The 26,832-nt window shown below is 52.2% G+C and overlaps 1 protein-coding gene and 1 long non-coding RNA gene across 2 annotated transcripts in view; one reads left to right on the forward strand and one right to left on the reverse strand.

Moving 5' to 3' along the window:
* Positions 1–212: 212 nt before the first annotated feature.
* On the forward strand, positions 213–9,207 carry LOC136793264 (uncharacterized). Its single transcript, XR_010838311.1, has 3 exons — positions 213–437; positions 5,458–5,622; positions 7,375–9,207. It is a non-coding gene; the product is annotated as an uncharacterized lncRNA (long non-coding RNA).
* The window catches only part of COX10 (cytochrome c oxidase assembly factor heme A:farnesyltransferase COX10), an 89,561-nt gene continuing 63,000 nt past the window's right edge, over positions 272–26,832 (reverse strand). Inside the window, exons 5-7 of the mRNA XM_059048520.2 lie at positions 20,024–20,094; positions 11,997–12,229; positions 272–691 (exon numbers count right to left, since the gene is read on the reverse strand). Coding sequence (XP_058904503.1) covers positions 288–691; positions 11,997–12,229; positions 20,024–20,094 — 708 coding nt within the window. The 3' untranslated portion in view covers positions 272–287. The remainder of the gene's footprint in view (positions 692–11,996; positions 12,230–20,023; positions 20,095–26,832) is intronic.

The following is a 26,832-nucleotide window of genomic DNA, read 5'->3' on the forward strand; positions in this document are numbered from 1 at the left end:
GCCGAACAGCCAAGGGGAAAAGGAAAAGGTGCTCTCGCGCCGCCCCCCCCCGGTGCTCTCGCCCCCCCCCGGTGCTCTCGCGCCCCCCGCCCCGGTGCTCTCGCGCCCCCCGCCCCGATGCTCTCGCGCCGCCCCCCCCCCGGTGCTCTCGCGCTCCCCCCCCCCCGGTGCTCTCGCGCTCCCCCCCCCGGTGCTCTCGCGTTCCCCCCCCGGTGCTCTCGCGCCGCCCCCCCGGTGCTCTCGCGCTCCCCCCCCCCGTGCTCTCGCGCCCCCCGCCCCGGTCGGCGTCAGCTCTGCGGCCCGTCCGCGCCGCGCTGCGCAGCCGGCCGCTTGCAGCTGAGCATCATCAGCAGGAGCAGCGGCAGGTGCCAGAGGCTGCAGAGGAACAGCCTCCGGGAGCTCTTCCGGCCCGCGTCCCTGTAGAAGCGAACGCTGAGGTAGGACAGGTACAGGTTGACGGGGAGCGCGATGACGGGGAAGGTCCACGTGGTGACGTCCAGGGCGGGGGCCGCGGCGGACATCGCGATCAAGGCCAGGCAGTGGCGCAGGGCGACGCGCCGGCACAGGTCCGGGCGGGTGACCGACATCATGCAGTAGCCGCCCCGGGCGTAGTCCTCGCGGAGGCCCCAGCTCAGCGCGTTGAAGTGAGCAAACTGCCAGGAGTAGAGGATTCCTCCCAAAAGAAACGCTCCTGCACAGAGGTGTGGGGAAGCAAGACACGTTGCCATCAGAGCTGTACAGAGGCACCCTTTCCGACGGCTGCCGGCCCCGGCGGCGCGCTCCCACCCCGCAATCCGGACCCCCTCGGGGCCCCGCGCGTCCGCGCTCCCCTCTCTGCACGGAGATGGAGGTGCGCGGGGCGGGAGGCTTCCCACAAGGCTGAGCACCTGTGGCACCCGGCCGCCCCCGCCCCCTGCGGGGCCAACACCGCGACAACAAAGGCGGTCACGTTCAGGGCTGGCCCAGTCCCAGAGGGCCTTCCGGGCCGGGCTTTTAGCTCTGTTTCCACCATCCGGCTCGCGAGTGAGGGGCTTGGGCAGCGAGGTGGCAGGCCGCTCCGGGCAGGTGGCAGCTCCCTGCTCAGCACTGACGGAACCGCAGTCCTCGTGGGCGGCCCCGGGGACGCGGGGGCAGCAGGCGGGGCGCACGGCCCTCCCCGCAGGGAGGGCGGGGGACTCCCCAGCGCAACCTGAATCCGAAGAGCGGCACAGGGGCAGAGGCTCTGCGGTTTCTCAGGGCAGGTGAACACCTGAGCACCCTTTCTCCGGAACTGGATCTTCCCCGCAACACGGTGGGGTGAAGGCTGCCAGTTACTGAGTGCCTCCTGCTAACAAAGACTTCTACAGTCACCTCACTTAATCCGACTGCAGGACTTGAAGTAGGTTTTATAATCCTCATTAAGCAAACAGATCAGATGATGCTAAGTTCTCCAACAAGAGGTAAAGGAGGAAGGACGTCTGCGCCCAGGGAGGAGTGACCAGGCCAGTGCGGGAGGTAATCAAGGCCCCCGGGCAGGAGGCACGACAGTCAAGGCGTGACAAGAAGACTAGAGCGTGTGTTAGGATCCACAGAGCTGCACATCAAAACAACAAGGTCGATTTTACTGTATGATAATTTTAAAAGTAACTTAAAATAAAGAAGGCAGGCGTGTGTCTGGAGTGCAGAGAGCAGCGAGGCCAGGCTCCAGGATCAGCCAGAGGGACGGGCAGGGCCACTCACCCCCCCTCTGCAGGCGGCGCCAAGGACTGTTGCATCCTAGAAGCAGCAGAAAGCCATGGAGGGGTCTTAACGTGTGAAAGTGCACGTGTGTGTGTGTGTGTGTGTGTGTGTGTGTGTGTGTGTGGTGAGAGGGGCTGAAGAAAGGGGCCCTGGTGAGAGGACACACTGGAGGGTCCCAGGAAGCTCTGAACGGATCACTCAGGAGGGGAGGGGGAAGAGGGGAGGGGGAGGGGAGGGGGAGGGGGAGGGGAAGAGAGTGAGGATCAGGGTGGTGACAGTGGAGCAGGAGAGATGGGCCTAAGAGGGACCAAGGAGGCAAAGGCGACAGGACGTGCGTGCAGAGAAGGGAGGGAGGCGTCGGGAGGGATTCCCGGGCCCAGGGGTGCCCGGAGACCCCGCACCCTAGAAGACACACCCGGAAGCCGTGCAGGGCAGCTCCTGAGGGTACCTCCGGTGTGTTCGGTCTGACACACCCTTGGGACATCCACACGGCAAGTAGTGAGGAGGGTCTGGGCTGTGATGTGTCCCCCGCGGAGTAAGCCACCTGTGCCGTCATTACCTGTTTCCTTTTCCCTCCCGGGATGTGAACTCCGTGAGGGTTTGTTCCTCTTTCCTTCATCTCCAGAGAGAAGCGCTGCATACCATGGGGCAAAGGGTCCTCCAGCCCAGCCCCGGAGCCCACGTGCACAGAGAACTGCTCTACAAAAGCCATTCCCAAGACCCCCGTTTCCAGCACTGACGTGTGAACCTTAGGACCGACTGCTGCCCCTGCTTCCTTCCTCCTCGGAGGGTCCTGGATGCGCGGACTCACTCGGGGTTCCCTGGGTCTCAGACCCCCACCTGCCTCTGGGGCCCCTGATCCGAGAACTGGGAGCTTGAGGAGCCACTGGAACCCACCCTGGGAGGCACCGTCCTGCAGGGGGCTGGCGCATGTGCACCCGCAGTCCTGGCTTAGATGGTGATGCAGATCTTCTGAGCCCCTTGTCTGTGGGAACGCGCAGAGAGAGCGGCGAGGCCCGCGGCGGCGACTGCTAACGCAGGACCCTCACCAGCAGGGAACACAGTCAAATCGCTGAGGGTCCTCCGGAAAGTGAGCGTGGGCTCCAAGCCCTGCCACGCACCTGCCGGGCAGGGTCAGAGGAAGGGACCCGCTCTTCACTTTGGATCTTTATTTGTGAGTCAAGCAACTCCTCGCCAGCCTTCCAATCCAGGAGGAAGGTAACCAAGACTTGCCCTTAGGGTCCCTATCTCGGTAGGGTGGCTGTCAAATCCCCTCCAGGCCATTTTAAGCCTATCTATAACTAGCACATATATACATCTTCATTCACGCGCACACACTCCAATTTGAACAGCAAAAGAAGCAGCTGCTGGGACTTCCCTGGCGGTCCAGTGGTTAAGACTCTGCGCTTCCACTGCAGGGGACCCAGGGTCGATCCCTGGCTGGGGACCTAAGATCCCGCATGCCAAGGGGCCAGAAAAAAAAAAAAAAAAAAAAAAAAAGAAGCAGCTGCTATTTGTTGAATCTGGTGGCAAACAGAGGACGGCGTCAGCCACCCACCAGGTACGACCCTGGAGGCCAGAGAGGCAGCGGCCAAAGCGACAGAGCCCCGCGCGGGGTCCAGCGGGCGGCGCACACGATGCAGGCGACACTGACGTTTGCTACTCGGAGATTCAAGAGGGCGGCAGGACGGGCGGCCTGGGCGTCACTGCTCAGGGAAGGCGTCCCCGAAGGCGGTGTGTGGGCCGCGCCCCAACTGCACCCGTCCTGGGAAGGGTCACTCGTCGTGTGTGTGGGAGACGTGCAGGCTGCAGGGAGGCATGGGGAGCGAGGAGACAGCCGGCAAGGGGGGTGGGGGGCGGGTCTCAGGGCACCTGCACAGCCGACGGGGAGGGGCATCTCCCCCAGAGCAGCGGAGAGCAGGGAGGGGGGACAGGCGGTTGGGGGCACCGGAGTGGCCCACACTGATGCCTCTTCCTCCGGCGGGGGTGGGGCGCACGGTTCGTGGTGGAGACGTGAAGGCCCTCTCTGTGGCCGTTTTAGGTTTGCCCATCGGACCTCCGTCCCCACGAAGGCCTGGAGGCTTGTGCGCAGGCCCGCGGAGGGGGCTCACGTCCGTGCCCTCCTGCTCCCGGCACCTTCCTACAGGCACAGCTGCTCTCACCTCACAGATGAGAGAGATGAAGTAACCTGCCCAAGGCGATTCTGCACCCCTGGCACCACGTACCAGCACCTTCTCCTAGACAGTTGCTGCCAAACAGCGAGTGAAAAGGGTAACGAGGGGCTGCCAGGCGGTCATCAGAACGCCAGCGGAGCAGAGTAAAGGAAGGCTTGCTGCAAGGAGAAATCCCATTTATTAAGATAAGAGTGCTGGCGCCTTAAAAAAAAAAACCCAACAACCAAGGTTGTTCAATTACAAACACACAGGTAATATTCTTGTTGACAGTGAGCGCCCTTGGGGAATTAGCCAAGACAGAAGGGAAGGGGACACCACCCAGGTTCAAGTGAAGTGGAAAACAGAGCGACAGCAGGCGACTTCTCCTTCGTATTCCGACGGCAAAACAGAGCCATGTCTGGATGTCAGAGGGGCCGGCCCAGAGGACGCAGTGTGACTGGGTCTCGGGGCACCGGGCCACTCGGAGGCGCTGGGCGCAGCCCTAGCCCAGGGGAGCCGACAAGACCAAGCTGTGTCCCCACAGGAATGGCATCAGGGATCTCGCAGAGACGGGGCAGGGGACAGGTAAGGCGGGGCTCAGGGGCTGTTTTGCTCTTGCAAAAGCCGAGAACGAGCCAATTCGGCCAGGAAACCAGGCTTGAAACGGTTAAGACATCAGGCTCCCACGTGGAATCTTGCTCGTCTTTCTCAAAAGCCCTCTTTTTTCCTGTGCCAATTGGAGTATTCTGTTTTGCTCAATACACGTTTTCAGTTACGCTTCTCCTTCAAATAACGTAATTTTTAAAAAATCACTTTCGTAAGAGGGGCATGCGGCTTTCTCTGGGAGAGGAAACTGGGTAGGGGTTTGGGTCATGTCACAGATGAAAGAGCTTTAGAAATCACAGCTTAGCCTTCAAGGAGTGCAATCAGAAAACCCCACCCCACACCGCTCTCCTCGTTGGGCTGCAAGGCCTCGGCTCTGTAAAAGATGTAAAACAAATGACTGTCTCCATCAAGATAAGGCGAGCTAGAACAGGAAGGCTGGAATTAGTCCAGGGGCCTTGGGGGAACCCACCTTCCTCGTGGGGGAACGTAAAGCCCTCGGTTTCCCGACTCAAAGGCTTCACCTCAGCCTCACCCCCACAAAGCGGTCTGTTTTTACTGGGCCCATGGTCTGTGACAACAAATATTTACTGTTTGCCCACTACAGGGCAGGCACGGTCTACTCTCAAGGCCTCTGCTGGAGTCTGGCCAGGGACAGAGACAACACACAAGGGATCACAGCCCAGGAATGTCACCTTCGGTGTAGGGCTTCACGGGAGCACACAGGAGCAAGACCTCAGTCGGCCCCGGAGAGGTCAGGGAAGGCTTCCTGGAAGAAGTGATACGTAAACTGAGATTCAAAGATGGTCTCTGAGGTTCAATCCATTCACACAAGCCATGAGTTTTCTCCTTCTTTTCAGTGTGTTGTCTCATTTTCCTACCGGTCTGCAGAACCTTTATACATACTTGGTTTAATTGTATCCAGAAGAAATGTCTGCCTCCTTTCTTTTAATCAAATATCTGTTGGTCTCTGAATACACAGGATACGGAAACTTGTGAGATAGTTGGTGTATCTGTGCGAACGGACTCTCCAGAGGACAGCAACTTCCTGAGATCGTGACACCGTGATCTCAGCTTGGAGGCAACTCCAGGGAAGGGCCAGGTGTCTTCGGCCTTACTTCCTTCCCTCCACACACAGAAAACAGAGGTGAGCTCGTCGACTGTGCTGTGTGTGACCAGCTGAGGGGAACCCTTATCTCCTGGCACCCTCTCCGATTAGGGGGCTCCTTCGGTGAGGCAAGGCCAGCCAGTGTCTTCCCAGCAACTCTTGAAAAATACTCTCGGAACGTCTCCCCAGCATCCCTACACCACACCGGCAGGCTGAGACCCTCACCCTCGTCGCCTCTGCTCAGGTCCCTAGCGTCCTTCCGTCATTTTGTTGGCACACAAAGCCAAGGCAGTCCCAGCCAAATGGCTTCCCAACAGAGTGGAGACAGAAATCTCCAAGTTGGAGCTCTGACTCTGTATGGGCTCTTCCAAAACACACTCCTCGGAACGGAGCTCAGTGGTTCCAGCTCGCGTTCTCTGCTGCCTGGCGGGCTTACGTTCACCCCTTCCCGCCCCGACCCCAACCTCTCACTGCCCTTCGCTGCCCACGCAGGGACTTGGAAAGGAGGAGCCGCAGGTCCAGTGAAGCCCGTGCTGGGCTCGGGGTCCTCCCTCCGCGGACGGTGGGCTCCCTCTCCACGTGGCCCTCGGCAGCTCTGGGGTGCGGTGCTCATGTAAACTGGGGCTGGCTGGGGGGGCACAGCCAAGTCCAAAGCTTCACGGTCAGAGATTTCCAAGCCCTCCTTTTGAGGGTGAACACACAGGCGCCCGTGGGACGGGTCAGCCTCCCCCGTGTGATGAACTTCCACGGTGCCGCAGAGAAAGGGAAGAGGCTGGGGGCCAGTTCGTCCACTGCGCGGCGACCAAGGGGAGACGAAAAGTCCCCTAGAAATAGGAAGCCGAGTCGGCAGTGGCCGCCGGCCCTTGAAGAACGCTCTGGCGTGACTGGGGGATGATGAAGAGGCGTGGCGAGGAGACGGGATGCTCTCCCTCCCCCCCCGTCCACTCCCCCGCTCCCCGCGCCGCTCCCCGCGCCCCACCAGCCATGCGGAGCCACCCGAGGTCTCATGTGAGGCACGGTCGGAGCAGAGGCAGTGCAGAGCCCCGACTCTGAGGAAGCCGGCCCCTCCCCTCCTCCGCCCCCCACTCCCCTGGGGGCCCCGGGCCTCTGTGGGTGCTCTAGGAAACTCACCTGCTCACCACTTCTCAGCTCACACTTGAAGGTCTGTCCCTTTATCACCCAAGCAGTAATCTGTTTGTTGAACAGAGCTGATTAAACGTGCACTGCGGGCCAGGCCTCATCTACTGTGGTCCAGCTCCTGAGATCCTGCCCAACCACGTGACCCGGGGGGGGACAAGGCCGGGCGCATTTTGTGCCAAACGGTCGCCAATTAACACTGCCGACCTCCGGCTCGCTGCGTGTTTCTCATACGGGCCTTCTCGGACTTTTGTTTCTTCATCTTTGAAGAGAAGAGGGCTCTAAATATCATTTGGCTTGCTAATATTCCTGTAGTGTCTCTTGGTCACTCTGTCTTTAGAAATGTCATTTATCTTAATCAAGCTCAAGCTCTAAGACTAGTTATGGAAAAATCTCACACAAAAGGAATTTACTCATTTTCGAGTTTGATTTCAAAGTGAGGCAGTGTTTTAAAGGAAATCTTCAAAAGGGCTTGGGTTAAACAGTGCCTGGTACTTGTAAGCCCTCAATAAATATTTGTGGAATGAATGAGTGAGTAAATTCTATTCTACCTTCTCATCCCAGAATAAAGGAGGTAAATAAAGTGAAACAGTATTTAACATTTTGTAGTTTACCAGCTGAGGCTAAAAAAGCTCGTTCTCTTTTTGTTACTAGAACCATCCATCTGTCAAATGTCACTTCCTGATAAGAGTCTCCGGGTCCTCATTTGTAACTGAATGTTGGCTGACATAATTAATGTTGACCACGCAACAACATCTGAATTACAAACCAAAGGCCATGTACGAATCTCTTCAAGGCAGGCATCAGAAGCATGCCATAAACACCCAAGACCAGGGATTTATTCAAATATAGGAAAATGACGGAACAGAATCCGAGCCTTTTTGAGAAATGGGGGCGATGGGAAGAGAGGTGCTTTGGCATGGGGGAGGGGGAGGGACCTTAACCCGAAGCCTTCGGGATAAACTAGACTCTGGAGGCGAACGCTGTTGAGAGGCTACCATGTGGGGCTCCAGGCCGGGCCAAGCAGGAGCGTCTGCTGTCGGGCACTTCTCCGCGGTGCACCCCCCACCCCCAGACCCCTCCCCAGGGCGCGCAGGTCACTTGTCTCCTTGCTGGCCACCGCCTGCAGAATCAAAGCAAGCATTTCCGTTCCTAAGGCAGCAAGCTGGCCGCGCCATGGGCCGGCCCTCTTCTTGGGCCTTCCTGACTTTTCCTTGCTAAGCATTTTTAATGTTTTCTGCTAACAGCAGTTAAGCGGCCCCCCCGCCGCCCCGCCCCAGAAAAAAGCAAAGTAATTAGGCAGGTGGGAGGAAAGGTCTAAGCCTGGGTCTCAGAGGAGAATGGACACAGGAGAAAATTCCACTGTAATGATCACCTCTATTGACACAAAGAGCGCTTTCAGGGCCGGGCCCTGGCTGGGGCTGGCACCCTCTGAAACGAAAATTCCACCGGGAGAGGAGAGCTAGCTGTTCGCCGTTCTTTCTGCAGCTACAAAGCAGCAAACTTCAAGAACACCTAACGTTTGCTTAGCTTTTACACTTCCCAGCCGTTAGTCTGTTTGTCTTCACCTCACCCCCTCTCCCTGCCCACCAATCCGGCCTCACTCGCCCACCCCCACTGAGCTGCATTCTGAAGGGTCACATCAAGCACCGGCTTCGGGCCCACGCCGCTGGGGCATCTAGAACAGCGAGGAATTCTTTTCCACCAGTGGTAAAAAACGAACACACAAAACCACCACCAACAGTGCTGCTGTGAGGAAAAGAAATCAGAACCCCATGGCTGTCTCGGGAAGGCGCGAGCCAAGCGGGCCTCTGTCACCTCTGTCACCCACCTCCCCATCCCTCCCCAGCAGCAAGCTCGACAGGGTTTTCCAAACACTCCTCTCCTCATGGCTGCTCCACGGAGACCAGTTTTTGGAGGTTTAAAGACAAGATGGTTTGGAGATACCACAGAAGAAAGGAAACATTGCTGGCTGTTTTTCCTCCGAAGGGCTCCTTCAGACAAACATGTCCCCTAAGAGAAGAACCCAGAAGAGATACGACCACCTCGGTGAATAACACAGATGACACCGTTAGCGCATCTCTGGTGATACCATCCGCCACGCCCTTGGCCCAAATCCCTTGGTATTTCCAGGGCGTTCTAAGAGCAAGAGCGCGCGCTGGTTCCGCCTTTTCAGATTGGCGGTTCTCAAATGTGGTCCCTGGGCCCGGGCATCAGCATCACGCGGGGACTTGTTAGAAATGCAGACTCTCAGGCACCTCCCCAGACCCACTGAGTCAGAAACTTGGGGGGAAGAGCCCAGGATCCTGAGTTTGAACAAGCCCTCCATCCAGGTGACTGATATGCACTGAAGTTTGAGCACCATCGTGTTGGACTTTGGCTAGTGGCTGCCACAGTACAAAGTGCAGTTCTAGAAGATGATGAAACTATATAAAATCATAGCCAGCTTAGTCCCTAAAATCCAGGAATAAAAATCTTTCAACTACATTCTCTCAGATTCTGCCTTATTTCTTTGCGTCATTTCCTTCTGTACTCATAGGTGATGCTCAATATATATCTGGCGATTGACCTTGGAATACCTTAGTTTTTTCATCTTTAAAACGGAAGCTACTTAATTCACTGTTTCATTCATCCATTATTTCATTTGCTCAATTCATTCAAAGATCTACTGCTTAGCTCAAGTTGGCTCTACCTATCAAATTAATGTTTTGAAACTTCTGAAGCGGTTGCAAGCATTATTTAAAGTAGCATTCCTCTTTCTGTATAAACCTTACAAGGCTTTGGGTGTGCGATTTGATCTGTGCTAACCAAGGATTGTGGGGGCAGGAAACCATGTTGTCATGGTGTGACCCACAATGCACCTTCAAGATTTATACAAAAGGGATATAATAGAAGTCAATCGCAAAAACTGCAAAAGGACCTTCTTTTTGTGGCTATACAAACCTTTCAGGCTGCTCTGCTTTACACCAGGGTCAGTTCAGGTATCTGAAGGGTGTCGTTTCTCAAGACAAACGTGCGTTTTCAGGCCGCTACCTATCAAAGGTACAGCCTGGCCCTGAGCTGTTCCTCATTAATGAGTTTGTATACAAACGATTAACTTTGGACTGCAGAAACACTGTACCTCAAATTAAAAAAAAAAAATTTAAATATGCCCACTAGCAGTTTGGCCAGATCCGGACTGCGGCTGAACAAATAAGGGCGCCACCTGGATGTGAGTCCTAAGTGCAAGAACCTCAAAAGCTTCTTCTCTCTCTGGCCTCCGGGGAGGCAGCTCGAACACGTGCCGAAGCCCAGGCTCTTCGCAGGAGACTCTGCCAGGGGCCTCCAGCCTTCGGCAAGAACGTGGGTCCGAGGACCCCGCGTGACAAAGGTGACTGAGTTCTCCACGGCCTGGACAGCCCTCACACACCTCCAAGCGATACCTGGTCCTGGGGCTGTCACACTCGGCCTTGACCCTGACCCTGGCTGGGATTCCCTGGACAGAAAAGGTAGTTTTTGGTGCCTTGTTCCTTGTGACAGGTGTGAGGAAACTGAAGAGGGTCTGGGCTGTGTCCATCAGGCAGGCAGGTGGCTTGGAGCAGGCACCCGAAGGCTTAGGCAGGAGGACATGGATGGGAACAGAGCACACGGTGCGGGGCGGGCGGGGAGGCAGAGCCTGGGAGAGACCTGCTTGCTCTCCAGTGTCTGGGCGATTACTGGAAAGGCCTGGAGGGCACAGCAGGGGCGGCTAGCTGGTCAAGGGTGGGGATCCAGGCTGAACTGCACAGCAGGAATCTGGCCGGGAGGTTTGGTAGTACCCAGCTGGGCTCTTTAAATTCACGACTGAAAACCGGGGGTGGGGTGGGGGGGTGGGAGCGGGAGCTCATGCGTCATCTGGTCCAGGGATGCCAGAGCCCCGCTTTCCCTCCCACTTCCCTCACCCAAGACACAGGTCGCTGATGGACCCAGTGCTCTTTCCTGCTAAGCCGGGAGGCATCTCCCTGTCCCAGAACAACGGCCAGGGAACAATCGGGAACCGCTCAGAGTCTGCCAATGGATCACATCTCACGACCTTCCTTCACCTGTACTAATTAACACCAGCTTTATGACTGAGGGAGATTTAATAACAAGTCAGCAAATCATCACAACAGCTCCACGAGAAGGGTCTTTCCAGCCCCAGGGGGGAGGCGAGGAGGGTGTAAGGTCAGGTTTGGTTCTGAGGGGCAGCCAGCTAAGGGCGGGCGTGCTCCAAACCCAAGCCCCCTCGCCCAGGGCCGAGCCCTTCACCCAGGGGCTGACGCCGTCTCCGGCCCGCAGGAGACTGGCTTCAGGCTCATCACAGAACAAACGAGCACATACGTTTCAGAATATTATAATCGCAGATTCGTGAAACGCCAACACTTACAGGATATGAAAGCCACTGTAAGAGACAATCCTGGTAAAGGTGCACTCGCCTTTGTAAGCTTCCAAATGCGCGTGTACGAGCTTTCACGAAAACGTTTCAGAAACGTGGCTTCTAGGGCAACGGTTTATGGTCAACAGCCCTTTGATCGCGCATGTGAAAAATATGTACTTACAGACACTGCAGGAAACCTCACCACTTCCTTCCTAAGCGCCGGTCAAAAACACTAATTACTTGACTAATTAGACTGTGAAACTTCCCCTACAGATGGTAAAAAGGAGCTATTTTCACCCCACAAATTCACTTGTGACATCCCAGCCAAAAAACTGGAAGAATGTTTCCATGGTTTTACTGTAGACAGCATGAAAAATGTAAGCAAATCATATAAAAATAAATTAGAAGCTAATGAAAATAGTCTGTCCTCTCTTAAGAGGGGAAAACAGTCTGGTTCTGGGGGAGCGAAGAGCGGGTGCAGGAGGCCTGCTGACGAGGCAGCCTCTGCTGTGCCCCGGCCGGCCCTGACGCCTCCTGCGGGATCGGGACCGACCCCACACAGCACCAGGCCTGCCTTGGCTCCCGACTTTCGGGTGCTTTCTTCTCATTCTACCTGTTGCCCTTGGTTTGCTCTCAGCCCTTCCCTACCGGTGAGAGCATCTGTTCACCCGGAAGCCAGGCTGACACGGCCTCCCTGCAGCTCTGCACTCGATACCTCCAGCGGCCACAACCACACACTTGCCGAAGGACTGCTGCTGAACAGAAAGGCTTCTACCACCAAGCACGCAGCTCAGGGAGGGAAGTGGCCTCTGAGCAGCGGTGTCAGCGCGTGGAGGAGCCCCTGAGCTCGCGGGGCCAGCGCCCAGGCCCCGGGTGTGTGGAGAGACGCCGAGACACTCACCAGCATCCAGGCTGCCCGTGGCCGCGGTCCAGCCCATGAGGGGAGGGATGGCTCCCACGACGGCTCCTACCCACGTGTTGGCGGTGCTGACCCTCTTGAGCGGGGTGTAGCAGCAGGTGTACAGGAAGATGTTGAAGAGCCCCAGAGCTCCCGTGAGGGGGTTGACGCCCCAGGTCAGAAGGGCAACTCCCGGAACTGCACAGCAAGCGGCAAAGGACACAGCCAGCAACGGGCTGAAAGAGAGCAGGGGACACAGAGCCGTCACTTTCCGCTCCAGGCGACCACGATGCAGGGCACGGGTACGGGGAAACGAGCTGGGGGGTGGGGGGGGTGGCGCCGGCCTGGCTCCTGCCCTGAACCAGGACACCCTCTGGATGACATTTAAGACGAGGAGGGCCTGGCCTGCAGGAGCTCGGGCTGCTCTGGCCCCCCTCCAACACTCCCACCCACGGCCCACCGCGCTGGGGCTCGGCCGGGGCTCTTCTCCCCTCCCGGTCCTTAGCGTGAGGGAGGCAGATCCTCTGCTGCTTCTCAGGGCCCCAGACCCCCTCCAGCGCCCAACCCCTCAACAGACAGCCTGCCCTCTTACCAAGAGTGACAGAGACCTTCATCTGACTTCTTCCCCGCATTTTCTCTCTCATTTTTAAAGCTAAACGCGCCAGTTTTGCTCCTGTGTCATCCCCTCCCTGGTCTGTCTTTCACCTTCTCCCTCCCCTGAGCCACATCCTCACGTCAACGGCCTTGTTCACATTTCTCCAAGGTCTGACCGTCCCCTCCAAACCTAAACTAGCCTTGGCTTCCCCATCCCTCCCTCTGCTATCCGCCCCAACTCTCTCTCCCTCACACCTACAGAAGCAGATTTCTCTCTGCTGTGACCTGCATCAACAACCATGTGACACACACACCATGTGACCTGGACCGCTAGCTTCGCTGTAGAGCAGACACACACATTTCCAGGGGCCACGGGGAGGACGGCGCCTGGGGTCACCTCTCACATTGGTCCAGAAAGTAGAACTGAAATGGCTGAGAAGCAGCGCAAAAATTGTAACTGCAGTTCTTCTTTCAATCAGGTACTTTATAGCTTATAAGAACAGATTTTTTTTTTTTTTTTTTCCCTGTGGGACTCTGAAAAGCTAGTTTTATTTGGGTGGAAGAAAAATGTGGCTCATAAACATTTTTATTTTTCCTGAATTGGACCTTGTGGGGGAAAAAAAAGGCTGTTCACTCCTTCTCCAAGGACTGTGGAAGCCAGCTGGGTTCAAAGGTAGTAGTGTTGTAAAAAGCCCTTTTACAAAAGTGCGCGTGAATTTAATTTATTGAGATAGGCGATTTTACGTGGAAGTTTAGTTTCTGACCCTTGTCAGAATCACAGAAAATCGTGAGACTCCAGTTTGGTGCTTAAATCCGTGCTCAGGGGCACGAATGAAAGTCGAGTAGGTTGATAAACCATGAACACAAAAATGAGGGGTGTGTCCACCCGGGTAAGGACGGTCCTTCTCAGCGCCCAGAGACTCAGGGGACCCACCTCCTTCCTGCTCCAAGGAGCCTGGGGTCAGCTCATGTTGTGGGTAAAAGTGCCCCAATGACTAATTCTGTGAAGTTTATACTCCTGTGCTTTATCCTTCATAAACATATATGTTTATCAACAGAGGAATGGATAAAGATGTGGTACTTATATACAATGGAATGTCACTCAGCCATAAAAAAGAACAAAATAATGCCCTTTGCAGCAACATGGATGGACCTAGAGATTGTCATACTGAGTGAAGTAAGTCCGACACAGAAAGACAAATATCGTATGATGTTACTTATATGTGGAATCTAGAAAATACTCTGCTGCCTCGTCTACCCATCCCCGATGTACACTTTTTCACTGCGACCCTGTACCGTTCAACTTTACATGCCCTGTACCTAAGGCTGGGGCCCAAAACGTTGGCTGAAACAAAGCTTTACAAGCCAGGCAAAAGAAAGAACACGATCTTAAGACTACTGCTCCGGTAACAGCAGTCAATGGGAGTAGCATTTGATGGTGTCGAATCTTTTCACATCATCATCTTATTTGAAAAGGGAGGAAATAAAGTGATAGGACATTAGGCCAAACGACTCCAGGTTATTAGTAAAAGGTGTTTGCTCCTATGACTTATTTGCCACGTGACTGCAAGGTATTGGCTATGTCGCTACGATACGATAGTTACTCTGTATATTCATGTTTCTTAGAATATCTAAGTATTGTCTGGTTATAAAGAGGGGCCCGGGGGCTGAAGGAGTCCCCCATCCCCAGGGCTGCCGTCAACAAATGCTCACAACTCACCATGATTTCATAAATGCTTGCTTTCTTTTTTCTTAACGGCAATGAGAGAAAAGCATGTCAACTTTCAGAAAACTCCCGTGTTCCTCTCACAGAGCCACTGTGATGACTTGTCACAATGACGTGTACACAGGTCTTTTGCTGGTTCTTCCTAGTATGGTTCATACGTTGAATGATTTTTTTTTTTTTTTTTTTTTTTTGCGGTACGCGGGCCTCTCACTGTTGCGGCCTCTCCCGTTGCGGAGCACAGGCTCTGGACGCGCAGGCTCAGCGGCCATGGCTCACGGGCCCAGCCGCTCCGCGGCACGTGGGATCCTCCCGGACCGGGGCACGAACCCGTGTCCCCTGCATCGGCAGGCGGATTCTCAACCACTGCGCCGCCAGGGAAGCCCTGAATGATTTTATTCTAAGGAATAAGTTCTGTCCGTTCGCACCACTATTATTAAGTTGAGACCAAATCCGTTCTTCCTGCCACTCCAAATGACTGGTTAACACTAAAAAAAAGAAATTTCTACACTTATATAAAATGTTTACGTTCTTATTACATTCGCATTATATACACAACGAGAGACTAATCGTAACCACCCAGAAGCTCTGCAGAGCTTCACCCGGGCCGGCTACGTGTCTACCAGAAAAGCATGACGGGAGCACTGAATCACACTCCCAGGTCCCCCGCAGCCCGCGAGATGTTTACGTTTGCTTAACTGCTTACTGGTAAAACCTTCAGGAAATGTGAAAAACGTCTCCTGTAAATCCCTATAATACTTCAGCTAAAGCCCGTTCTTTAAGTTAATAATGCCAACTAAACAATCCATTCATTTCACTCCGAAAACTCAATCCTCAACATTCGTTGCAAACCCAGGTAAGGGCCGCCCCCAGCTCCAAGGGCTTTGATTTATCCTCTCTGAATAACCTTCCACTCTGCTCTTATCGCTCTGTCTCTCCGGCTCACAGCCCACACCTCAAGCTTACAAGTTGCGGATCCATTAAGCTGGGAAAACTAACGCTGACGTGTACTCTTTCCCTGTCAACAGGACCGAGCTGGAAAATGGATAATTCAAAGGAGATGGAATCAAAATAACAAAGAAGGCCCGGCCCGCTCCCGACTTCTTCAGGAAGCTTTCACTGCCCAGCTGGTCCTTATCAGAATCTTCCCTTTCTGACCTCCCGGAGACCTTCTTGTTTTTACCAATTCATTTATTTCCGTCAACACGTGTTTATAGGCTGCCCTGTCTGGTGTGCGAAGCATTTTATGCATTTGGCTAATTTTTCCACCCGGATTATAAGCCTTTTGAGCCTGATAACAATAAAACGGACAGTGCTGGTTCCATTCTAGGTAATCAATAAACTTCTGATGAATTAAACAAGGGAATTATGTTAACGCTAAAATATAGAGAAGATACATCTGGCCTTGACATTCTTAAAAAAGATTAATTTTAATTAGGGTAGACCAGGAAAAAAGGTTATTACTTAAAAAAATACACAAGCTATATTAGAAATTTAAGTCTGCAGGACTTTCAACTCAGAGGCAGATGTATATCCCTCTGTCCTCTTTGAAAACAAACGGGAGAGTGAACAGAAAACGGAAAGCTCCAGCTCTGGCAGAACCAGGAAACCCTTGCAGAAGAGCAGCCAGATACAGGAGGACAGTGAGGGGACACACAGGTCTACGCTCAGAAGGCCTTCCGGAGGCTCTGAGTACAGGTCACGGAAGGGGTATGCTGTCAAGTGGGTGCTCTGGGGGTGGCGGAGGCGGGCCCCCGTTAGAAGGTGACCGAGCGGAATCAGGCCGAGGGCGGCCCAAGCCGCTGGAAAGCAGCCCTGGAGGAGCGGCCCTGGGCGCTCTCTGTGCCCTGGACCCTCGCCCCCGCCCCGCTTAACCGCCCCCACAAGCCTTGCCCTTGGCCCAGGGCACTGGGCCAGAACTCGGGACAGCAAGTCTTCTCACGCTGGGCCTGGCCACCGGGACAGAGGACTCGGCCGGAAGACCTGGGGGCCAAGGCTGAGGGTTCCGTGTCGATGATGAGTCAGTTTAAGTGGAATTGGGACCCGAAGACCCGACAGGCAGAGAGGAATGAGGTGGAAGCCACGCTTTCCGGAGTCTGGCTGTGAGAAGGGAGGGAGGAAAACCAGACGGGGGGGGCCCGTTTAGCGCTCTTCTCTGTGACAGGAGGGCCACTTGTCCAATGTTAAGTCAGAAGGAAAGGGGCCGACGGGGCACAGGGCCTGGGAGGCCCAGGGAGCCTCTAAGCCAGGCACCCGTGCTCCGCAAGCTGTCCTCTAGGGCTGGAGCTTGGGGACCAGACGGCAGAAACGGGGCCCCAGCCACCAAAAGTAAGTGTTAGACGCTGACAGCGAAAACCTGTGGAAAAGCGCCTGGTCTCATCGTCCTCGGCAGAAACGAGGGCTGCCTCGGGAGGAGCTACTGAGGACATTCACTCTGGGCCACTCATCAGCTGCCCTCCCCCCGGCCACCCGAAAACTACGAAATCCGTTTTATCCAACTAGGACCACTGTTGCAAGTACATACAGAGCTTCATCGCGCGGAGGGAGCTCGAGGACTCTGGGTAGCGTGTGACATATAAGCTGCAGGCAGGGAGGAAGTTACTGGTGAGGATACACAGCAGCAGAAAAACGGGGGCCCGGAGGTCTCAAGTGCCTTCTTGACTTTGCCTCGCTCAACCCCGGGTCACCCGGGCTCCCGGGGCCGCGGTCCCCTGGGCGGCGCTGCGGCTGCGCCGAGGCCACTCAGCCTCAGGGGCACAGATGCAGGGATGTGGCCCCCAGTTAACAGAGGTCAAGTCTGCAGGGAGGGGCCAGTCCTGGAGGCGAGACAGCGCCATCTGACCCCTGCGGCCCCTCTCCAGACGCCCTCAGACACAGACGCTGAGCTCTTTACCAAATGCACCGAGACTCTGCGACCAGCGGTGTGCATAAAGGAGGCACCTAAGTGACGTGGGGACAACGTACTCAAGTTCACCAAATGGCCCCCGAGCCAGTAAAGACTCTGATAAATAATTCCACCATAAAGACCCCGGAGCTGGAGGAGAAAGCAGAAAGCCATGGGGTCAAGTGTTTCCACAGGAAACAGAAGCTGCAAAGGATGTGTCTGGCCTACTCGCCTCCGGTCCTCAGCTTCAACGCCCCACTCCCTGACGGTCGCCCTGACCCCCTCGGTCTGTGCTCCCACCTCCCCTGGGCACCCCCAGCACAGGTTCTACCACCACCGCTGCAGTGTCTGGCACGGGGCCTGTCTGGGGGGCAGGTGCATTCAAGAATTACATTTGCTCAGTGAGCTGTGCCTTGGACGGCACTTAGGGTCCTCATGCTCGTGGGCCCCCCTCTCTCCAAAGGGACTCCGCGCATGGAGCCCACGGCATTTGCCTCTTCGTCCCTCTAGCAACCAGCACATCCTCTAAGGGACGACGTCCTCCATAAACGCGTCCTGATAATGACAGGATGAACGAAGCGTTCACTAACCTGCCACTGGCTGGACCAACTGAACCATGAAAACGGAAACATGCACTTGCATTTTCTGAGTCCCCGTATCGGCCCAGCGTTTTGCTTCCTTTTCCCCATCCCTTGAAACGAATCTGAATTTCTTTTTTATGTTATTGCCTGATAAGTATGGAAATATTTGTATTTCAAAGCAGATTTGGAAAAAGATGAAAGTTCTGCAAACAACCCTACGTCCCTCTGGGGTGTCAAGCCCGCTCCCCAACAATGCACTTCAGTTTACATGGTTCTATCGATCTTACGTTGTCCCCCCAGCAACGCTACGAGACGAACAAGGCAGGGGATACGATCTCACTCTGCACGTGAGGAAGTGGTGGTGTGGGAAGAGCCATTCACTGACTTGCCCAGGCTCAGTGAGTGAGATAACGTTTTTCCTAGACTGCAATGACCACACAAAGAAGATCTGAAGACTGAGATGTTTTCTATTACGTACAGTTTTTTTAAATTGCTAATTCACTTTTTCCGATCATCAAGTTAAAACTGGATTATACCAGGGCTTCCCTGGTGGCATAGCGGTTGAGAGTCCGTCTGCCGATGCGGGGGACGCGGGTTCGTGCCCCGGTCCGGGAGGATCCCACGTGCCGCGGAGCGGCTGGGCCCGTGAGCTGTGGCCGCTGCGCCTGCGCGTCCGGAGCCTGTGCTCCGCAACGGGAGAGGCCACGGCAGTGAGAGGCCCGCGTACTGACAAAAAAAAAAAATACATCCTAGCTAGAAAAATAAGTCTGAGTCTAGCTTTTTCAGGCCTATAATTTGCCCTCTAGAAGAGCAATTACGGTTTATTATCATAAATGAGATTCTGCCTCGGTCACCTTGCAAACAAAAGATAAGTTACAAGTCTATCAAGACTAATGATCGTACTGTAGCCTCTTCCTTTAACAGAAGGGCACTGCCGACGCCAGCCACCGAGGCCGTGGTGCTCCTCCCGCCTGGATATACTGAGAGGCTGTGCTTTCGGGGGGCAAGGAAATGAGCACATTGCGCGAAGTAAGACGAGCCACTAAAAGAATGACGGCCTTTATCTGATGACCACGCCATGCCTAATGGCTGTTTGCTGGACTTATCCCGGTTCCCTTGGTCCTAAAGGAGTACGATCTCATGGAGGAAAAAAGCCTGGACAGAAATTCCAAACACAAGTAGGGACGCACCTGTGACTTCGGCACGGGCAGGGGCATGTTTTAGCTGTTGAGATGGGCTCCAGGGCGTACATGTGCCCTCGCAAACATCTGCACTCAAATCAAAGTGCTTCTCACACTTTCTAAACATAAAGACAGCAGAGAGCTGCATCGGATCTCAAAAAGGGAAATAAAATATCAGTCAGACATGAGATTTCTGTTCTTAGATATTTTCATCTGGATCTACTGCCCTTTTCAATATTTAGATACATCTAAGAACTGAACGGCTGAAAGCAGCAAATACCCAAAATTATTCTTACGCAGACATCTGACTGCATCTGAATCTGTTTCCTTTATTGTTTTGCTTGATATGTGTGATTATTTGACCCACAAGTGTTACGCCGATAAATCTGAAGCTCCATGAGGGCTCCGCCGGGACAGGCGGACAGAGGTTTCTCTGACTTACAACAGTCATGCAGTATGAACCACTGGCTGTCTCTATTCTTCTTGGCTGTGCTGGCTATTAGACTTTAAAAAATATTTTAAAATGCCGGTTTCGAGGTCTCCAGGAAGTAAAATGTTTAATTATTAACCATTAGTGGTATTAAAATATTTATATGCCTTTTAGTTCTACTTGGTTGAATTTGGTGGAGAGGAGAGTAAGTGACGCAGTGCTTTACTTGGGGTCCAACAGTGCTCGCAGTTCATCTGAATACATAAGGATTCAGACATAGCTTTCTGCTGAGACCCTGTATGGATCTGTCTGAAATCACCTGTGTTAATGGAATGTTTTTACCTTTAGCCACTACGAGCAAAACAAGCCCACGTCTCAAAACCGAGTCTAATAAGGAAAATCTATCGCGTCAGTTATTCCCACGGCAAAGCTGCCCACTCAGATCCAGTCTGAGCTCCGAGCCCTGCATTTTGGTTAGAGTTGGAGAGCACGACATGTCCCCCTCCTCGTATGTCCCTTCGGGGGTGGGGCGTTCCTTCCACTTTACAACTCAAGGCAAAATACTGGGAAATGATTCAGGATGGACAAGCAAATGAATGCTCTGTAACATGGACGAGACTGACATTCATTATTTTACCTGATCTGTCCACGAACCAGAGGTCTGTTCTTGGTCCTATTCATGTTTGAATCAAATGGAACCTCAAAAAACTGCAAAAAGATTGAAAACAAAACAAAACATTAAATACAGTGTGAAACAATTATTCTCTTCTGCTTTAATTCTACAGTTTTTTTTTTTTTCCCCACAGTAAATTTCATTTTAATTTTGATACTACAAACTCATACTCTTGGTACTCTTCAGAGAAAAATTCTCTGGGAGAGACACATTTTAAAAAATATATGCACTAATTGTCAAGCACATGCACAGTTCTACTTTTACCTGCTTTGAAAAGCACGTGTTAAACACACAGCTGCATTCCTCAAAGCCAATGTTTCAGGTTTAGAGCACTAACGCTGTCCACGATTTGAGAACTTTTCACACATCCCAAAGCCTATGAATCAACCAAGAACCAGGTGACCACAGGAAATGGGCTACTAGAGCCAAAGCCAGGTCTGAAGGGAATAAGATGCCAGATGAAACCATACACAAGTGATGAGGTTACACCGAGACTAGGGCCCCATGCCCCTCTGCCTGGGGCAGCTCTCCTATATACCTGAGACCAGGGTGTCACGTCTGCCACTGTCTTATATGAACACAGCAAAGTGCCCGTGGGGATGGAGACTTAGGTGGCTTCTAGGTCTGAGGCCACAGGAAATATTTAGTGTCTGGAGCCTTAGTTTCCTCAGCAGCGAATGAGAACAGCTGCTCTCACATACCGGCGTCGGGCAGCGTGTGGCGACACTGCTGCCATGCAGGCCGAGAGCTGCTGCTTCTCCCCCACGCCTGCACCCGCCCACAGGACTCCCGGCCCCTCACAAACCCGACCCTTCCGTCAAGACTAAGGTCCGGTTTAATGGAAGCCTGAACCTCCGACCTGATGGGATCCCCTCCTCCTTTCAATCCCCATGGCACCTGCCTGAACCACTTGGAAACGTGACCGCACCTGAGGCGAAATCGGAATGCTGCAAACACAACAATCACTTGTCAAGAATTACGGAATTTAAAAGGTGATAAGTCTGTTTCTGATTTCACATGATAGCAGTGTCACTCTAGTTGGTAAATGAAAATACAGACTGCCCAATGTTTGGTTCAATTCTTTTTTTTTTTAACTTTACTGAGGTCCACTTGATATACAATAAACTGCATGTACGTAAAATATATGATTTGGTTAAGTTCTGACCTCTGTACACACCCATGAAGCTACCACATGAAGACACGGCATGCGTCCGTCCTCCCAAAAGCTCGGTCACGCCTCCTCGCAGCCCCTCGCCCCCTCCCTCCTGTCCACACCTCATCCTTAGGGAGACACAGAACTACTCTGTGCCCCTATAGACTATTTGCATTTTCTAGACTTTTACGTAAAAGGGATCAAATAATATGCCCTCTGTTTGTCTGGATTTTTTTTCACGTGGCGTAACTATTCTGAGATTCATCCTGTCGCTGAGTGTATCAATAGGTCATTCCTTTTTACTGCTAATATTCCATGACATGGTAATACCACAATCTGTACATCCATTCACTTGTTGCATATTTGGATTGTTTCCGGGTTTTGCCTATTACGAAAAAGCTGCGATGAACATCTGTGTGTAAGTCGCTGCGTGAACACATGCTTTTATTTCTCATAGGTAAACACACTGGAGTGAGTCATCGAGGAGATGCATGTTGCAACTACTCAGGAAACTGTTCCACAAAGTGGACTGCCACGTTACCTTCCTGCCACCAGAGTGTAAGAGGTCCAGTCCCAGAGCCTCCAAGGACTAAGCTTTGGGTCATCTCTTGTGGCAAGGAACTACAGCTGTCCAAGGACAAAGGGCGCGCGCGCGGACTGGCCAGCAGAAGAAGGAAGTTATAAACACCAGCTGCAACCCTGTGACCAGTTGCAGAAACAAGAAATGTAATAGTTCTGAGAATTTTCTCCTTGTTTTACTATAAATATGTTGTATATAGAAACCACATGTTCTATTTGTCTCCCATTCTCCTACCACTGAATATATGCTAATAGTATTTACTCTCATGCCTCAGTATTGAAGTCACACAGGACCAGCTGGAAGAGAAGTGCGTCTCCCCCCAGAGATGAATAAAGGCGCTTTGCCTCCTCCTTCGGGGAGTGGATCAGTGAACTGTGGGTTGTAAGAAGGAGAATTTCATCATGTTCAGTATCCACACAACTTTTTGCTATCGCCTTATCTGGAAGTACGACTGAAGGGTGCATCTGGGTGCCAGGCCGACAATGGCGAGCTGTGATGGGTCTGTGCCGTGTTGATTTAGCTCACCGGGAACCAGGCTGCCCGGAACGCCCTCTCCCCACAGCTGTGGCTTAGGGGCAGCCACGGAAGCACGCGTGAGATCTGGAAGGTGGGAAAGCAGGAGCGGCCACGTTTACACTTGCAAAACTGGTGTGAGGTCAGGCTCTACTGCGGCTCACACATGGCGGCTGGGATCCGTTGGCTCTCCTTGCTGGCCCGGAGCGGCACGGGGCCCGCAGCTGCCCCCCCGAGCGCGTCCACATCTCGTGATCCTGGGCCAAGTCTGTGTGCTGTTCCATGGTCAAGTGCATGCTCTCCTGCAGGCCAACCTGCATCACCAAAGGTGCAGGCTTGGAAGCGGCAGGAAACAGACACGTGGCCCAGTTTGTTCTCGTGCGCTTCTGCTTCTCCTCGCAGATTCCGGGTCACTCCTGCTCTCCTCTGCTTTCCGCAGGCCTGGCACCAGGTACAGGGGCAAGAGGCTTAGGGGACTGCATCACATCCATGGTCCCACCAGGCCTAATCCCTTATATCTTTCAGGTGGTTCCGACATCCTGATCAAACCTTAACTGATACAGGCCTCTTCTCTAATACTTTCAACAGGGCCGCTGTTTAAAAGTAGTTAACTCTCCGGTATGTCCGTCTTATGATCTCAATGACAGGCTTCCTGAGATATGTGAATTTCCCATCCTTAATGTTAAAGAGAACTACGCAAATAGGCACTCAATAAATAATTTATTAAATAAACCATCACTGCAAATAAGTATATTTGTAGAGACTGAATTACATGTTGAAACGATTTACAATTTGTAAGCGTTAAGAAATTCTTTGAATGTGTTCGAGTTACACACAACTAAAACGTTCTGTCACATTCACTCCCTTCCCCAATATTCCAACACAGTCTACAAGCATTTGAAATAATCTCTCCTTCATGATCTATTAATTTAATTTCACAGGACTAATGAGGATTCCAATTACAAATCATGTTATTTAAAGCTGGTAAGGTGTTACCCAATATAACACAGAAACCTGTATAAATAACTATCTTGGCAGTTCTCAACTCTGTGAGCACACACACACACACACACACACACACAGTTCAGGAATTCTAATGAATGGTTTCATCTGGATGAAAAAAGATGTTATATTTTCTGTTTCTGGCAAGTCAGCCATCCAAAGATGGGAACTGAGCTCTAGAACACAACAACTGAACTGCACGGTGCCAAAACTTGGCAGTAGCTTCTGACTCCCAGGGACGCTTGAATTTATCAGGACAAGCAACACCTGGGTAGAAATACCACGCTGACCAAGACTTCTGGTTCATTCCAGCAAGGGCTAGACAATTCCTCCGAGCGCGTTATGCTGCTTTACGCTGTTTTTCATGCGTTTCCTATAACGCCTTTCAGTGAGGTTCACTGCTTTGGTTTAGCTATTGAAACCGCATTCCCAAAGCGTAAAGCAGAGGTAATACAGATGAGAAATTTAAACACTTTAGAACACATAGCTGGCTTGGTAATCTACTCACATTTTTCCCCTGTGCTTTGCAATTTTTTCATAATGTTATTATCATTTCAGTTGGCTCCACCTACGTCCGAAGCAGAGAAGTAAAACTCCTACAACTTGTGTTGAAAATAAAATACAAGTGTTGTCTTACCAACCCTTAGAACACACTGTTCAGCCCGCCTTTTCACACACCCTCGCTGCTTCGAATAACACGCCCAGCGACACACTCCGGTGAACGCGCTTGGACAGCCGCTCAACCCAGGCCTGTCCTCTCGGGCCCTTCCTTTAGGACGCTCTGGTCGTTAGGTCTCAAATGGCCATGTCACCCAGTGCTTTACCCCACGCCTGGACACCGTGACTGGTTTACTGAGTGGGTATCTGATTCAAACAGAGTCTTTCCTTGGGATTTTACAAACCAAAAGCCCAGGGAAGGTATGTCCTTCCTTCTCTTGGGGTGCCTGTGGCCACGGAGCAGCATACAGGGAAGTGGAGGAGACGCCCAACACTCATTCCTTGGGTCAGGTTACCTCCGAGGCTCCACCTCCGCCCTTTCCGGTTGAAGCCAACACCATATGGGTCCGGCCCTCTTAGTTCCAACGTCCCAGTACAGGAAAGGCTGTAAGAACTTCACACATCAGAGCAGTGCATTGCCCAGGAGTGAATAATACTTGCTTTTTCCTTCAGCAAACAACTTATTTTCTGTCTATGTTCATTTCCAAAAGAAGTTTTTCTCTCAGTCTCTTTCCGGCATAAAAATCCGTCGTTCTTCTGGAATTCTTTTCATTTAAAATTTCCCCTTGAATTCCGGCTCCTCACCCCACCAGCCTCCATCGGCCGACACCCCTCCTAGTTTCTTGCCCCCCAGCCATCCTACAAGCTGTTATATGAGCCAGGCTCTTGGGGCTGCAAATGGTAGAAACACAACCCAAACAGCTTCAAAGCAAAAATGGGGCTTCGTTTCTTGCGACCGGGCTGCGCCTGCTTTTAGGAATTACTGGGTCCGGTGCCAAATGTGCTGCTGTGATTCCGGCTCTTTCCGTCTCTCGCATCTGCTCCGAGCACTCCTGCGTGCAGGCGCCTTCCAGGACGCAGGCAAAATGGCCCGGGCAGCCCTAGACGCTCATCCTCCGGCTGACCCTAGCGGAAAGTTTATTTCCTGAGACCCCCAAAGGAAAAGTCCGGAACCACCATGGCCATGAATCCTCACAGCTAGGTGACGACGTGACTAGCCTGTAGCCGCGGGGAGGGCGCAGGTGGAGAGACACAGTGACACTGTGTCGCCCTCAAAGCGTGAGTGTTGTTTCCTCGCTACGAAGGGACAATTCTATTGCCAGAAGAAAATGGGAAGATGTTACGCAGACAGACGCAGTGAAATTATTTCTAACTCACTGTAAAGCTAACGGCCCCAAATCATTTCATCTCACGTCATACCTATAAAATAACTTGCCTACATTACTCCTAGTTTAAGTATCTGAAAGGCATTAATCATTATAAACACAGTAAACAATTTATATTAATCTTTGTCTCATAATCAGTTTGCGGATCAATAGTTCCATCTATTTAATAGAGTAGTAAATGGATTACTTTTTTCCTCCTTGTAAGCACATTAAGATACGGGTCACTATTACACCAATGGGTAAATATTTATTAGATTTCTAATATCAGATTTGTGCTTTTCTATTATACCATGCTCTTATATTAGTAGATAATTATTATTACTCCAGAGAGATGCTGCTCAGATATAAAATATACTTATTAACCCTTCTAACAGATAACAACATACTTACGACACTACTGAATTTTGTGAACTAAAATGACACAGACACCAAAAGCAGCTCGAAATATAACTTGGCCCAAGTGATGAACTTCCTATTCCTATTTTGATTAATTACACGCTATGCAAAAAGTAGATGTGTTCTAGAGAAGTCCGCAAGTCAGGCTCAGGAAATATTGACTTTGATAACGAGGTGCAACTTTTTCTTCCCCCTATGCTAAATAATGGGGGCAACGTTCTTCTAAAGACTCAAAGGAAAAACAAACGTGTGAACCCTGTCGGAGTTTGTTTTTCCATCCATCTTCTCAAAGCTGTCAACAAGTGTTTGCCATTCCAGTATGGCTCACAGCCTCCCAGGTCCAAGATAACGTCTCAATCGGTCTCAGACCAAGTTAAAAGGGATGTTAACAAAAATAAATAAATAAAGCACCGGGAGAGGCACCTTATCCAGCAGGGTTCCACATACCATTACTTTCAGCTTACAAGTCAGTTAAGATAGGCGGTCAGCCCTGGCTCTTTGGTTGTTACCGGTGTTCCATTGCCGTGCCAAGAATAAACAAATTAAGTGAGACTCGCTGCTCCCATTGATTTTCCCCCACGAGGTATGTGAAACAAGGTGTGTGTGGGCTCACGTGGCGCTGGGGTGATGTTCTCTTCCAAACACGCTACTCAGGCCGGCGCTCCTTAAGCTGTATTTTAAGGCTTCGCCCTAAAAGGTCACCCAGCACTTATCAGAGGCCTGAAGTACCACATCCTGTTAGTAAAAGAAAACTCAGAAAGTTGCGCTGGTTTTGACGAGCTTCAGAAATGGTGTTATAGGTCACCCTTTCTCCTGCCGGAGGGAACTCAATTTGTAACACTGCTTTCTAAAAAGAGATGGAAGGAAAACACAGCAAAATATTTACAAGATCTGGGTAGAGGGATGTGAGGTGAGTACTCTTTTCGTATTTTACTATTGTCTATAAAGACCATGTATGTTCTACTTAGGGAAAAAAAACACATAATAAAAATTGTTACCTAAATGATACAAATAAAAATCTGGACAGAGCTTCCTTAGGTTAACTAATAAAGAATAACTAAACTTATCTAGTAGAAAGCCGGTATCAATGGAGGCTGAGTCAATTCGAACCCTTTTTTCCCCCAGAGGATAAAACGCTGATCCTGACTATTTTCTCAAGGACACCATTTCCCTCCACCCTGGTGCCACACCTTTAGCTCAGGCGACCGGCTCACTGTGCCTAGCTTACGGCAGCCCCCCAACACCT

This window comes from Kogia breviceps, chromosome 19 (assembly GCF_026419965.1).
Source record: "Kogia breviceps isolate mKogBre1 chromosome 19, mKogBre1 haplotype 1, whole genome shotgun sequence".
In the NCBI taxonomy this organism is placed as follows: Eukaryota; Metazoa; Chordata; class Mammalia; order Artiodactyla; family Physeteridae; genus Kogia; species Kogia breviceps.